The sequence below is a fragment of the Carlito syrichta genome, unplaced genomic scaffold (assembly GCF_000164805.1).
Source record: "Carlito syrichta isolate Samal-C Ts95f unplaced genomic scaffold, Tarsius_syrichta-2.0.1 Scaffold309712, whole genome shotgun sequence".
Taxonomy (NCBI): Eukaryota; Metazoa; Chordata; class Mammalia; order Primates; family Tarsiidae; genus Carlito; species Carlito syrichta.
The window spans coordinates 301,693-316,719 of NW_007253808.1; the positions used below are offsets into that span (position 1 = coordinate 301,693).

The 15,027-nt window shown below is 53.9% G+C and overlaps 1 protein-coding gene across 3 annotated transcripts in view; it reads left to right on the forward strand.

The window, feature by feature from the left end:
• Window positions 1–15,027, forward strand: part of UXS1 (UDP-glucuronate decarboxylase 1) — a 61,492-nt gene that overhangs the window by 36,311 nt on the left and 10,154 nt on the right. For all 3 annotated transcript variants that reach the window (XM_008067571.2, XM_021717361.1, XM_021717362.1), the window contains 2 exons: window positions 7,215–7,334; window positions 14,149–14,192. In XM_008067571.2, the coding sequence (XP_008065762.1) occupies window positions 7,215–7,334; window positions 14,149–14,192 (164 nt within the window). The remainder of the gene's footprint in view (window positions 1–7,214; window positions 7,335–14,148; window positions 14,193–15,027) is intronic.

The window sequence follows — 15,027 nt, forward strand, 5'->3', positions numbered from 1 at the left end:
ATAGAGCCAGCACTTGCAGGGCACTGACTGTGTGCCAGGCACTGTTCCGGGCACCTGGACTCCAGCCAGGGTCTGCATTTCACACGTGTGCTAGCATCGTTGGCGCCATCCAGGTCATTCGTGCCCAGGGGCTCAGGTAGGCAGCACCTAGGTAACTCTGCAGTGTCAGATTAGATTCCTACCTGCATGCGTCTCAGGAGCTAAATGGTGTGGATGGTGTTGCCCTAAAATCTGTAAAGTGGGGTGCCCACGGAAGCCTTCTGTGTGGTCAGCTGGTCCCTGTGTCCCAGGCTGACCCTGACCAAAGCCCCGACAGGGGGTGGCTCTGCACACCAAGGGCCATCCTTGTGCGGGGGCTGCCTGCCACTCACTTGGCATGACCCCCTTTCTGCAAAGGCGCCAGGTGTGGGCCTCCCACCCTGGAGGCCCCAAAAGATGCTACGGAATGGACACAAGGTTATTTCCATGTCCACGCTTGTGGTGTACTTCACACAGGTGTGCAGTGGATTTTGCGTGTGGGAGCAGCACCTGCGTCCTTCTCATCAAGGTAGGAAGCTTGAGGACTGCCACGTGGAGACAGATTCAGCACTTTCTGGGAAGGTGCTGTGAAACTTGGGGTCTTGGCTGACAGGTAGCTGGGTAATCTGTAGATTGATCAGTGCTTCTACTCTGCTTGGCATATCTGCCGAGGGCGCATGTCTGCCCAGGTCTGCGTTGCTCCAGAGATCATGCCAAGGAAGGCCCACCCCTGGTGGCGTGCCAGACATGTGAGCGGGTGTGAGATAGCTGCTCTTTCCGTGGCCCCTGTCTGTTTCCCCTGGGTTGGCCATTGAGTCAGAGAGTGGCCGTGCCCCTGGCGCTGCAGGTGCCAGGGCCCTGTTCTGGTAGCTTTCAGGCAGGCAGGTAGAGGTTGCAGCCTCCTGACGAGGAGGGGCGGGTGTGGTCAGGAACGGTGGGCCTGCTCGGAGATCACTGTGGCCTGCCCAAGTCCCAAGAGACCTGTGAGGAAGGCACGTGTGCTTCCGGCCTGCCCTCCCATTATGAGTTGTAAATGCGGGGCTCCCTTACAGGGAGATCCGGGGCGCTAAGGGGCACGTCACTCTCTCCCTCTTCAGTCTGAACCAGAGCTGAGGAGAGGGGGCGTGCCTCCTTTCCTCTGTGAGAGCAAACACCATGTGGCTGCGTTCAGGTTCCGGCTGTGTCAGGATATTGTGCCAGGTGCAGAAAAACAGGAACACGTGGATGAGCAAGAAAAGAAAAGTTGTCACTCGTAACCCCACCCATAAAAAAACACAGAAGGGAAAATCAAGTAAAGCGAAGCCCCCATGAACGGCCTGTGTGGGCTATGAAACATTGACGACGTTGAGAGCATTCTTTAACGGGGGATCTCATGTTAATGGCCAGCAAGGTCCAAGCACCTTCGGCCCCACTGTTTGCCCTTGACTGTGGTCGCGTCTGGGGCACATCATCAGACCTTTGGGGGCTCAGACTCCAAGGTGACTGTCATCTTCTGGGACTCTGCGTATTGCGCACAGGGCCCTGCAGCATGCCGTGCTGTGCCCGTTTGGCTGTGCTGCTGTCTGGAGCTTACGTGGTCTTCGGGGATGCCCTGCATGCCTGAGGTGAGGAACAGGAATGGGGCGTGGCAGCTCCTGCTGGTTTGCTTAGTCTGTTTCATCTTGGCAAATTCCCTGCAGCCCCCTTTGATGTGGGTGTGGTCAGCCCATCTCAGAGGGGAGAGTAGACTCCAAAACCTCTTTCCAGCTCCCGACCCATGAGTGGGGCTCGGACCCATGGCCGGCCACCTGTGGGGCCTGCTTCTTTGCTCTCCGGCCGTCTCTGCAGGCCGAAGCTGACAAGGGAGCACGGTGAGCGAGAGGACATCAGGGCTCCTCTGCAGCACATGGTCATGGGATGTGCCCTGAACGAGTCGTCCACGCCGTGTTGCTCTCAGCAGGGAGCTACACTACGGTATCACAGTTTACCTTTCCACATGGGCAGCCTTCTGAGAGAGCTGTAGGGAAAACCTGAAGACGTGAGGCGTTGGGATTTATGCTGTCTAGAGCCAAACGAAAAGGAAAAAAGACCAGCAAGGAGAATAAGCCAGGGGGAACAGTATGTCTTTGGCATATTTTCAATTCATTATTTTAACATCTTAAATGCTCTGTCACACATAATGGCATGTCCCCTCTAAAGTACAAATGGCCATTTTATTGTTAAGGCCTTACATGGTATGTGGCCAAACACACTTAATATTTAAGGATTGAAAATATAAACACGATGGTAGAGGTATGGATGATCTTTCTGTAAAAATTTTCCTTTTCCAAGGACTTTCTTCCGAGTTTCTTTCAATTCATGAAATACCCTAATGTAGTCAAAATGGAATTTGATTTCCTAGAAAAAGTCTGCTGCACATCCCTTAGCGAAAGAGAAGCCTCCTTGAGTTTTCTTTCCGGGGATGGAATGAGATGGAGGTTGAGATCAAGGGGCAGAGCCTTTTCCGTCACTAGTCTGAATTTGTCAGAGAGGAATTAAGTTGCCGTCTCTGTGTGCACTTAGACGCCGTGGTTTTATAGATGTGGGGCCACCCCCGGTAGCTTGTGGTCAGTGCTTGGTGTACCTTTGAGTTCATCGCCCCCTTGTGTGTCTGACTCAGGTCTGTGGCCCACCCACCGGGCTGGATCTGCAAGAAAAGGTCTCCATTCATCCAGCCATCGAGCCTCTGGACAGCTTCGTGTCCTGGCCCTGGGACTTGCCGACCGGGTCCCCGTTGGCCGCACCCTGCTTGCCCCACCCAGACATGGGCAGGTGACATCCACCCCCGCTGGCCTCGATGGCAGCATCCGCCCAGCCAGGCAGCGTGGCCAGAGGTTGATGCAGAGGAAGATGGCCAGGCAGGCACAGATGCATCCCCTCCCTCACCTTGTGTGCCCCCCTCCCTGTGCCAGCGCCCCAAGTGAGCTTTAACTTTTCGCACTTGTGAGGTTCTTGCTTCAGCCAGGTGAGCTCCGTGTTCTGCAGTGGCCTTGGTTGTTATCCCCAGGCAGGGAGCAGAGCTCATCGAGATGCATGCATGGGAGGTCTTGCGGGAGTTAGGTGGTTCCGCCTTCCCCTGGGCCCTGCTGCCTCTGGGGAGCGCGGAAAGGGGGGAAGCCTCGCAGGGCCGGGCTGCTGTCCCCAGAGCATTTCCCGGTGGTAGCTGCCCCGTTCCCTACAGGAGAATGTGCCCCAGGCACCACTTACAGAGCAGGTGTTGGTGCTGTAATGGGGCTGGGATGGCGGCTTCCTTCTGGTCGGCACCCGCCCCGGCGGTGCCGCGCTCTACCCTGCCGTGCTGCCGTCCATCAGTGCAGGCAGTGATCATGCCACAGTGCCGAGTGGCTCGACGCCACACAGTAAGACCTCACTTAACATTGTCCATAGGCTTCTGGAGACTGTGATTTTCAGCAAAAAGGCGTGTTGCGAAATCGGTTTTGCCAGAGACTACATCAAGAACAGTTAAGTTCCTAAAAACGTCTGGTCACCCAAACGTCTCCACATTTAAATAAGGACCAAGACGCTTCTGATGTTGGACATTGGAATTCACATGAGCTGCACGGCTTTGAGACATGAAGGAACCCAGAGTGCCCAGAGATACGGGGAGAACATACAGACTCCACACAGGCAGTGGCCACGGCAGGGAAGTGGCTGTTTTCTCCTCATCTATGTCATAATAAAATAACTTCTAGGCCTCGTTACACACTCCATGAGTGACTGCCTTTTAAAAGAATTTTTGAGGGAGAACCCATGTGATCCCTTTTGGCAGCAGTTCTGTGCTTGGGAGATATTTGAGGCGGGAGGAATCACTGCCCCTTCGTGACACTGTGTGGGTCACCTCTTGCCCATCCATGCAGGCCTGCCCTTCACTGATTCCGTGCCTCACCTCCCCTTGGCTACTGTGAATGAGGCAAGGGGGCTTGTCCTTGCAGGACCGTGGACTGTTAGCAATGACTCGCTGCCTCCAAAGGCCTCGGGAACCTCAGCCCATCCCTTGCAATCCCAGTGTCCCGGTGACCGGGTGAAAGTGTTTGTGAGATATGCTACACGTGGTCACCATTACATCAAGATAAGTCAGTGCAATCAGGGAACCAGGATGAAGGTCCCGGGCAGTTACTGGGTTTAGGCCGTGCCTTGGAGATAGGGAGTGATGACAGTTGTCAAGCCTGTCTCATGTGTGTTCTTTTCATCCCTGTGGTATGAGCAGAAGGAATATTATTGTCCCCATCTCCAAGATTAGGATCTTAAGGCTTAAAATCTGAAGTGGCTTCCCAGGAATATGCCATAAGTGAGTGCCAGGATGAGATGTGGCCCAGTGTTCCAGCCCTGCTTCCCGCAGGCTAATCTTGTGCTTGTGACTGTGTTAGCTCATGACTGTGTGTGCTCAGCCGTGCACTCCCTGTGCAGGAAACTGAGCATGCATCCTCTTCCTGAGTTTTCTTTGGTTTTATGCTGATACAGCTCACACTTGCAGGCGTCATCCTTGGCCTTCTTGATGCTTGGGGTTGTCCATGACTCATGGTTCACCACAAGGGACAAAACCACAGCGCATGAAGTGAAACCCAGCCACCACCAGGAGTGAGTCAGCATCGTTTTCTGAATGGCAGCCTTGTCTGTGCAGAAGCCCAGCAGCTCTCATCATGGACATTCAAGTGCACGAGCGTGGTGTTGGCAGGGTTCAGCCGCTTGCAGACAGGGTGTCCCCTAGGAGTCAGGAGTTCACTGGTCTGTGTGCTTCTTGGTCCTCCAGAAGCAGGTTCTCCCTTATTGAGACATGGTGGCCTGGTGCATGCTTCCTGGGTTTCCCATCTGCTTCTCCCTTCCTGGGAGGGTGGCTTTGGACCACTCCTCAGCTCTGAGATGCAGTATAACTGCCTTCCTCTGCGCGGTACACGTGGGTGCTGACCCAGCCGCCACCATCAGCAGGGTGTGGGTGCCACCGACTGTCCACCCTCCCACCCACAAGGTCTCACCGCAAGGGCCAAAGGGGACGAGTGTCAGGTGGCCAACAGACTGTCCATGTTAATGGGAGTCACCTTGGTGTGGTGGCAAAGGGCTTCGACAATACCTAGAAACACGATTGACACACAAACTCCAGAAGACGCCGTTGTCTGAGGAGAGACCAGGTCGTAGCCAGAGTGAGCCTTGGTTTATGTTTCATTTAAGGAGTTTAGGCTTCGTGAGTCGCTGGTGTAAACCGGTCTCGAGAGCTGGCGTTCTCAGAGCAGTGCCGGACTCTCTGGATTGCGCCTGCCCCTGGTGTCTCCCCACTACAGATCCAGACAAGAGTCGCAGCACGCAGGCCTGTTGACTTGTTGGCCGGTTCATGTCAGCAGAGTTCAGCTCCCGATGAGTCGTGTCCTGGAACTTTTTTTTTTTGAGAAAAGGGAAGGTCAAGAAGATTAAAGCGTTCATCTGTTGCAAACTTTGCAAAACTCGTTGAGCTTTTCCCCTGCCATGCATGTTGGTTGGATTATTATAAATTTGTTGAGGTTTTTTCCAGACTCCTCTAGAATAAAGCCACATTCATTCACTTCTGATTATTTCCTCACCTTATCAGTTAAGTGCAAGTGGATACTTCTGCGTTATTTTCTACTGAGAACAGCATTTCTGCCCCCTGACCCTTTTTAATATACTCCAGTTAGTTCAGAGATGAAAGGATTGATTTACTCCTGGACTTAGAAAAATAGTACATATCTTTGTTCAAAGAATCTGAATAGCTTATGCGAAAGTATTATATGTATTACTAGTGGCACAGATAAAGCACTCCGGCTTCTAAGTCAGCTGTGTGCTAGATCCATGCTTCCAGCCTTTGGCATATCATGGCACATGAGAAAACCCACTAAGGTCTGCAGAGCATTCTGGAGAAATGGATGAAGCTTCTGCGGGCAGCAGTGGTGGCCAGGAGGCTCCACCCACTGTGAAGAATGACGTGGGCCTTTGGGGCTCTCTGCTCATCCTGTTTAAAGTGCTGTCCTGGTGGAGAGATTCTGTGCAGAGCCCCATTAGCTGAGGCCCGTTAGATTCCCAGCTCGGGCCAGGTCCAAGGTGGAAGGATCAGGAAAGAGATACGTCAGCTGGTGGTGATAATGTAGCTCTTGCTCGTTGCCGCTAGGCCTGTGCTGCAGGCCTCTCACACCTGTCGGGTTAGTGCCACTCCTCCCCCGGTTTCATGGTGGCCAAGAGTCCCAGCGTCACTGGCAGGCCTTGGGGGCAGGGGCCCGGGGACATGTGGAAGCAGCCCTCGACCCACAGGCCCATGCTCTCTGACGCTGAGAAAACGCATGCTGGTCATGTCACGGAGCAGACATCAGAAACACTCAGTGTAAAAGCCCACTGAGTCAGAGTTTGCAATAAAAACATCTAACCTTTCATCCATGGCAAAGCAGTCTGTGATGTTAATAATTAAACAAGGTTGGAGAAGGCTTTTTCAGTTTAAAAGAGACTTTACTGGTTGCATATTTGAAAATATACTTTTCAGGATTACAGAAGTAGTATGTGTTTATTGTAGTAAAAGTAGAAACATTAAAAAATGCACAGAAGAAAATGAACATGCAAGTGAAAAATGAACAGCAGGGATACCGTGTTAAACAACGTCAGCACGTGTCTTTCCAGGTCATTAGCTAGTGACTTAGATTGGACATTAAGCTGTATTTAGTTTTCCACTGAAACAGATTCGTTTTTCAGAAGAACAGTTTGGGAGTATAGGTGCCAGTTAGCTCTTAAAGAGCTTTCAGATTTTCTCCTTAGCCGTCAAATATTGACATTTAAATCTCTATTGGTGATAAATTTACACAACATATTACGTGGAAAAGATTATGAAAGAGTATTCATAGCATGATCCTATTTGGGAAAATAGATATTTACGGGGAAAAATTTGTATAAACACATTCTCCCCCTTGCAGTGTCCGTCTAGCAGGTTTCAACTAGAATATGAATGCTGCTGGCCTTCTGGAGGCAAGATCTGAAACAGCTTTGACTTCCTTTGCTATAACTTGGTATAGTTTCTGAATTGGTTTATAATGAGCTCCTTATAGAATCAGAATGCAAAGGCCATTTTCACTCTGAACGGAGCAGCAGACCTCTTCTGACAGATTTTCTGCGCAGGGCCCTGGAATTGCAAGAGCATGCATGTGGGCCGACCGGGCACGTGCTAACCTGTCCTCTGTGCGTTCCAGGAAGGCGTGGAAGTGCGCGTGGCCAGGATCTTCAACACCTTCGGGCCACGCATGCACATGAACGACGGCAGGGTGGTCAGCAACTTCATCCTGCAGGCGCTGCAGGGGGAGCCGCTCACGGTAGGTGCGGGCCCCAGGGCCCAGGCCCTGACCCCCCGGCCGGAAGGCAGCCTGGGAGGGCTGGCGGACGGTGCGCCTCGAGTCCAGGAGTCATGTTCCCAGAGCCGCGCATAGGGTTTGTGTCTGTCCCCGCCGCCCTTCGTGAAGGGGAGGGAAGGTGTGTGGTGGGGACGGACACAAGCGAGTGGCTGTTGGCGCACCCGGAGTCACTTTTCCCCTCTGCGCCCACGGGTGTGCTTGTCCACGCTGCCCAGGCCCCTGGGTCAGTGTGCCTGCACCCGCCGGCCTGTGAAGGTCTTCCCTGACATTCTCTTCTGCTGAAGACGCCAGGGGCGTGCCTGTTCTCGGGGTCTCTCAGGTGGCCACGCCGCGTGGCGGGGTGGGGGGCGAGGTGGCCCTCTGCCTGGGGCTGGGCCCTTCCCTTGGTGGTGTTCGCCTCCCTCCTCTGCCCCCACAATCAGCCTGGGAGTCTCCCTGAGCCCAGAGGAGGGCGCGGTGGTCTGTGGTCAGCGGTCTGAGTAGGGGCGAGGGTGAGGACCTCTGCGCTGACACCAGCTGTTTGTTGCCCTCGGGTGCCACAGGGTCAGGGCTGGCTGCTCCTCTCGCACTCACCCCGTGCCCCTCTCGCCTCCCTGGGGAGGAGTACCTGGGCCTGCTCGAGAAGCATTCTGTCAGCCTCGGGTTTCGTGGAATCCTCCCCTCCCCTCCTCTCTGCTTCTCTCTCCTCCCCCCTCTCCCTCTCTTCCCGGCTCTCCTGGTCTGTCCTTGTGTGTGTCAGCTGCTCCACCACGAGCCTTGAGCAGGAAACCCAGCCTGTTACAGCGCAGGTGGCTCCCGGGGCAGGCGTGTTGGGTCGCTGAGTTTTGCTGAACGTGTTCCCGGGGAGAGGTGAGTCCGCACCTCAGCTCCAGAGCCCCGACAGCCCACGCCAGCTCTCCCTGCCACCGCCTTCACCAACAGTATCTCGGGGGTCCTGGATGGAGGCCTGGCCACACATGGCTCTTCCCCTTCCTGCGGGACACTTCGGATCCACCACACCTCCTGATAGCATTGCCCTGGGCGGTCCAGCCTCCAGGCCCTGGTCTGTACCGCCACGGCCCCAGCCCCCGTGCGTGGCCATCGCCTCTGAACCGTTCGTCCTCTCGGTCCCATGTGCTCTCAGCCCAGCAGCCAGAGGAAGCCTCAGCCACAGTCCCTCACTCCCACCTCCATCCTTCTGCCTGGCACTCTCCCTTCCGTCGGGCTGGGCTGCCGTCACACCTTTGCTTGCCCGTCCTGGAAGCACTGCTCTTCCTCAGGTGTTCTCCTCCCCCGCTCGCCCTCTCCCAGAGGTGCCTTCTTCACCCACCTCTGTGTCCTAACCCCATGGTGACCAGTAAGCACGTTAATGTTTTCAGTGCACTTGTCACCAGCAGAAACACTGGTTTTCCTGTCCCCCGATCCCTGCTAGTGCAGTGTCATGCTCTTCAAAGCCAGGAACTTTGTTTCACCCACTGTGGTGTTCCCACTCTTTGGAGAGCACCAGGCACCAGGCAGCACCGGGTAAATGCTGGTCAGTCTAACGGCTGGGTTCGTGGTGGCCGCCTTCTTTAGAGCGAGAGAAAGCGGCAGAACCTGCAGTCATTCCACGTTCCCCTCCTGCTGCTCCTTGGGGTTTCGAGGGGCTCATGACCTGCAGGCCCCTCAGTCTGTCCGCTTGGCTGAGAATTCTGCATGTTGGGGACAGCCCTGGTGCCTTTTGTAGCCTCTGCACTAAGAAATCTCTCCTCACACCGTGAGATCAGAGCTGCTTTATTTGCAGAGTAAACTGTTAAATGCCTTCCAAGAAACAGTTTCTTAATTTATAGCCTCCTTGGCAGCAGCCGGGGCTCCAAGTGTCCTTCAGCTGGCCCCAAGAATGCGTGTATTGTTGGCAGAGGTAATAACTCACACGTTGTCTTCATGCAGCGTGAGCTTCTGTGCCAGAGACACGGAAGAGAGAAGGTCTCTGGTGCCATCCGTGCAGTTAATCCAGAGCACGCCAGCTTCAGCTATTCTAGACGCCTTCTGGTGACGGGAGGCAGGGGTCACAAGGGATGCCTTTCAGAATGTGTTCTGTTTCCTTTTGTCACACAGAACTCTATTTCCCAGCAAGAATTTGATGAAGTTACTGACTTTCCTCCTCTTCTGTTCAATTGAGATATCATTTCTTGCTCTCATCAGATGGTTCCGGGGAGAAGCTCGCAGGACTGCCTGAGCTGGCCCGTCCCTGAGAACACGTGCTTTGTTAGGGAAGAGAAGTAAGGAGGGTGTCCCTCTTTTTCCTTTCCTGCTTCGTTTCCAGCAAATCCCTTCTGAGAGGAAAGACTTCTTCCGAGGTGGTTGGGAACAGCTCAGGGTCTCATCCTTCCTCCCAAGTCGAGTTGATGCAATCCCCTACCTTACGTGCCAAAGATGTGGCGACGATTCTCTGCTTGGCCAAACTGTAGTCGGGTTTCTGAACCTTCTCCTAGGCCCATCAATACACTTCCTTGGAGAGTCTAGTTTTAGCAAGAACCCCACTAAGTCAGCTTAGCAAGAAACCTTTACCCTCGAGACCTGATCACCCTCTCTCTCAGTGGCTCTACTGAGCACTTTGTTCTTATCCCACACAGATGCCTGCCAGGAGAACTGGACGAGTGCATTTGTTGCTGGGTTAGGTATGCCATACATCAAAGTTGTATTTTAAGTTGAATCTTGTAGAAGTTCAGAACACATTGTGTCTCAGTTTAGGGGGTTTAGCAAATAGGTGAGTATGGTCAGGTGGAGCTAGTGTACTAAGCTTATTTTTAAGGAGGCTTTGGCTTACAGTTCATTGAAGCTTACACGTTCACAGGAAGCTTTGACTCTGCTTGGCCACAATCTGTGATATACCCAAGTTGTAGACTAGAAAACAATTTCATAGAAATGAATTTCCCCAGGGCAGCTTGGAAATGGCAGAATTGACTCCAGGTCTGTGTTATTTTAAAAGCCTTGCTGTTTTTTCCAAGGGAAATTTTGGAGAAACCATTCTTGTACGACTCGTTCAAAGCTGCTGTGAAGCTTTACTGACACTGTGGTGTCCTAAGTGATCCTCACATTGGGCCTTCATTTGTGCAGAGAAGCCATGGGATCCAGTGGCACTTAAGGAAAGCTTTGTTCAGGTCCATCGCGATAGGAGTGGGGACTGCCACAGTGGGATTTTGCATTGGGGGGTTCAACTCGGAGCACAGCATAGGCAAGTGGGAGCTGACCATCAGGGAGCCAGGTGAGGGTCAGTGGTTGGAAAACTTCTTAGAGGAGGCTTCAAGGGTCTGGGGGTTCTGGCTGAACTGACCAACACAGTTCTTGCTGAAGATAGGCCAGGGAAATCAGACATCACCCGGAGGATGTGGAGGGTGAGGAACATCAGAGAGCGAGGTGATCAGGTATCGAGAGGAAGGGTTTCTTGCTAAACAGACCCAATGGGGTTCTTGCTAAAACTAGACTTTCCAAAGAAGTGTCCCGATGGACCTAGGAGAAGGCTTAGAAGCCCAGCCACAGTCTGGCCAAGCAGAGAATCGTCGCCATAAGGCACAGTGGCTGGGGACTGCACCAGGTGGTCCCCAGAGAGCCCCTGCCGCCTCCCGCCTTCTGGCCGGCCCTCTTCCTTGGTGACTCCTTAGCCACCGTGCTGCTTTGTCATGCACACAGCCCTTGGTTTCTGGGCCCCTTGTAGACACCTTGACTCTTTCACGAACTCCTTGTGTCTCTCCTGCTCTGTGCAGTGAGGCTGGAGCAACTAAGTCTTACACTGCCTCCAGAAGGAGGCCAGGAAGGAGGCTGGGGGGCTCCACCCTGTGTTACTCCCATCCTGGCGTCTGCTTCATGCCTGTTGTGCTCCAGGTCCATGAACGAAGTAGGCCTCTGCCCCCGTGGGCCTCACCCTGGGTGGGGGAGATGGAGCTTCTCAGATGCGTCATGAGGCGTGTGCACAGGGCTGCAGGCATGTTCCAGAGCCCAGGGAGGGCAGATCTTTTGGGGGGGGCGGGGGGCATTATATAGCATCTTCTGTCTCATGCACACACCCCTTTTATGTTGCATTTCCACATTTAGCGCACACAGAGTGATTATGACATGTGCTAATCATAAATCCTCATACTGCAAATACCATTACATCATATAGGGAGGCTGATGTAAACTAAAGTAAGATGACGGGTGTGATATACTGTAGATGTTGAAACCCAGGATGCTGAAGGACTCCAGAAGGAAGCCTCCAGGCCACCGCTCCTGTCACCTGCTCACCAGACTCACACGCTGGAGTGCAAAGCCCAGGGTTGTGTAGCAGGGGTCCATGGGGTCCATACGTTCGCACGGCTGCCCATGCAGAACGACTTCCTCCTGTGTGGGACAGTTTCCCCCAGGTCCAGTTGCCACATGGACATCGGGTGGCACCCCGGTGGGCCTGCTGAGGGGCTTTGTCACTGGCTTGGTGATCAAGGTGCCTGCAGGCCTTGTGTCGGGGCTGGCTGGTGGGGGGGTTCCCCCAGGAGTCAGGCGGTGACCTGTGCCTGCACTTCATGTGCTGGAGACACGTGGCCTGCAGTTGTCACTCCCCCTCCAGGGAGCTTGGAAGGAGGCAGCTGTGGGAAATATACAGCGGCCAGCAGGGAGCTTCAGGAGCTTCTCTGGACTTCCCGGGCTGCAGCTCTAAACTGCCTTTGGGATTAGGTGCCATTCATCTGCCAGGTGTCTCCATCGCACTTCCTTGTTCTTGTATTGAGAAGGTGTTCAGCGTCATTCAGGATCCTCTCCCTGGCCACCTGGGCCGACCCTTCCCCCATCTAGGGGCTCAGCCAGCACGTGGTGCCCTGAATCACGTTCCCTCCAGCACTTGGGGTTGGCATGTATGGGCGAATCGAAGCTGCCTCTGCACACCCCACATAGGCTCCACTCTGTGAGGCAGGATGTGGGCGAGCCCAAGCTGTAGATCTGAGTGAAGACCAGCCCTCAGTTAGCTTGTTGAAGGTGACTGCCACTCTGCACGTGACTTGGCTAAAAGGCGCTGAAGTCCCTGACCTGCTGTCAGGTGCCCTGCCCGACTGGTGGGAGGGTACAGAGCAAGTAGGTAAGATACATCTGCATGCTCGGCCTTGGCGGGAAGGCCTCCAAGCGGCAGAAGAGGCACATGGCAGCATGCCCCAAGCCTGACCGTGGGGGAGTTTCAGGGCTTGGGTTCTGCCTAAATCTCATTCCCGTGTTATAGCAAAGCTAGAAAGCACCCAGTGCCAGCCTGAGAGGCATCGTTTGCCAAATAAGCCACAGGCAGTGCTGAAACTATGCGTGCAGGGTAGTGGGAAGGGAATCCTGAACTTGGAGTCAAGACAGGTGCAGGTTTCACTCCAACACTATGAGCTTTCGGGACCTCTTTGCTCAAATACGGTTGTGAAAAGTAAAACACAAGCGTTACCCCTCCAGCATGATGGAGTTGGCAGTGCAGTGACGGACAGACCTCCTCTCCTGCGGAATGTGTTACGAGTGTTAGGGAGGCCGGAGAACTGAGTCCAGGCAGAATTGCCAAGAAATGGTAGCCCTGCTGGAGCCCCACACCCCCCATCTTTTCTCGGTGTTCCTTTACGAAATTTGCGGCTGTTTCTATTTTGGCAGAAGTCTCCCTACATCAGCACCGCGGCCTTTCCCCTAAGAATGGAACCTGGACACTAAATAGATAAAATGACACGCCGGTGACCTATGAGATTGGCATATGTAAATGCTTATTAAATAACAGAAACAGCCTTTAAACCTGCTTTTTTTTAAGGTCTCCAGATTGCATAGGGTGGGCTTTTCTTCCTCCTGCCCCCTTGTCTTTTCCTCCTCAAAGCCAGTGGGATGAGCTCCTGGGAAGCCATACCCAGAGGCTTCAGTGGGGACGATGAGGCCATTGGGCCGGTGCTGTCCAAGGAGCTGCTGGCCCGCAGGCTGCCCTTTCCCATGGGGCGGCTGGGGAGAGGAGACCCGGGATTGTTAGTCGGGCTGGTTCCGGAAAGCAGGCCCTTCTGCTGTAAGCAAGCACACACTCTGGTGTTTCTGTCGTTCCCTGCGATGATAGGGCTCTGAGCGCCTTCTTTTCCATCTCTGTTCTCAGTAAGTGGCATAACCTACAGCGTTCCCAGGGTGGTGGTTCAACAAGCGCCCGTCTAGTCCTCTGCTGGGTGGACAGTAGACGAGAGATCGCCGCCTGTGAGGAAGAGCGCCAGCCGCGGCCTTGGACAGACGTGCCCTGGACGCTGGGGGACACGTGACCCTTTCTCCCTCCTGCCACCTCTGTGTCACTCCGAGTCTCCTGGGTGGCGCTCAGTGTGGTCTTAAATTAGCATCACCTGAGGGGGAGCTAGCTGCGACAACCCCGGGAGACACTGGCCTCAGGCAGAGACTCCGTCCTGGTCTGGGCCAGCCATGGTGGAGCAGAGTGGAGAGACCCAGTAGAGGGATGCATTGCACTTTCTGTCTGGGTGTGTCTCCCAGCCAGACTTGTGGTCACAGTCCCAGAAACCAACACGATGCCTGACACATCGCCACTCTGATGGAAACTGATTTCTTCAGGTGCTGTCTTTGGAGGGAAAACCGTATACCCATAAGCTACCCACATTATGTATCTCTGCCACCTCACTACTGGGGCATAATTTTGAAGTAGGAGATTTGGCTGAGAGCTTTGAGTCAGCGTCACTGCCCTTCAGGATCCGTTTTGAGGCCAGTCTGTGTCCCCTGGAACGTCGAGGAGAACGGCCTGGTGCCAGTGTGGTTTTCTCGAGAGGCCTGACTCTTGGTTTCCTTCCAGGTGTATGGATCCGGGTCTCAGACGAGGGCCTTCCAGTACGTCAGGTAAGCTGTCCTGCCTGCCGCAGGGGTCGTGCCCACCTGACGGTGTCTGTTGTGTATGTGAATCATTTTCATGACTAACAATGTGTATTGATTAAGAGTTAGTTTTGATTTCATGATGGGGAGACTTGCTGTTCTCCGAAGTCAAAATTTGCGTTGGTCTCCGTGACTTTCGTGACTCATGTGCTGATCTTCTGCTGCCACCTAGTGTTTTGTGGGGAGGGTTGCCCAATTCTGAGGTGACTTGGTGTGATTTCAATGCAGGCCGAATGAAGAGATGGCCGTACACGTCCAACAGGTGCCCAGTTCTGACCCGTTGTAAACTTGGCTCTCTGGGGCGGCCGAGAGGGTCCTCATGGAGGCCGTGAGGTAGACAGTGTCCTAAGGTTGAATGTCGGGCTGAAACTAAACGCAGATTAAAATACTTGTTAATTGCTTCACCTGGCGATTTCTATTGTTTTCTTGGTGATCAGTTCAGTTGGTGACGAATTTTAGAATGCGTATGGATTCTGAGAGAAGAGTTAGGATGTGAGCAGTTGCATCAGCCCAGGGGCCTTCTTCCACCATTGCATGGCCATTGTAAGTTCTGGACATATTTGGTCTCCCAGATCGTTGTAAAACCCTGTTCTGTATTTTGGACCCTGCATTTTCATTCTTCAGTTCTAAAAACCCAGCATGCCTGTCAGTCGAGAAACGCTGTTCCTGGTGTGCTGGGCCGCTTCCGTGGTGCTGGAAGGGTGAGATGGTGGCTGTGGGGGTGCAGTCCCCAGCCCTGCCTCAAACAAAGTGGTCGCGTAGACTTCCCTTCAGTTAGGTCAGGACCCTGGGTGAGAGTTTC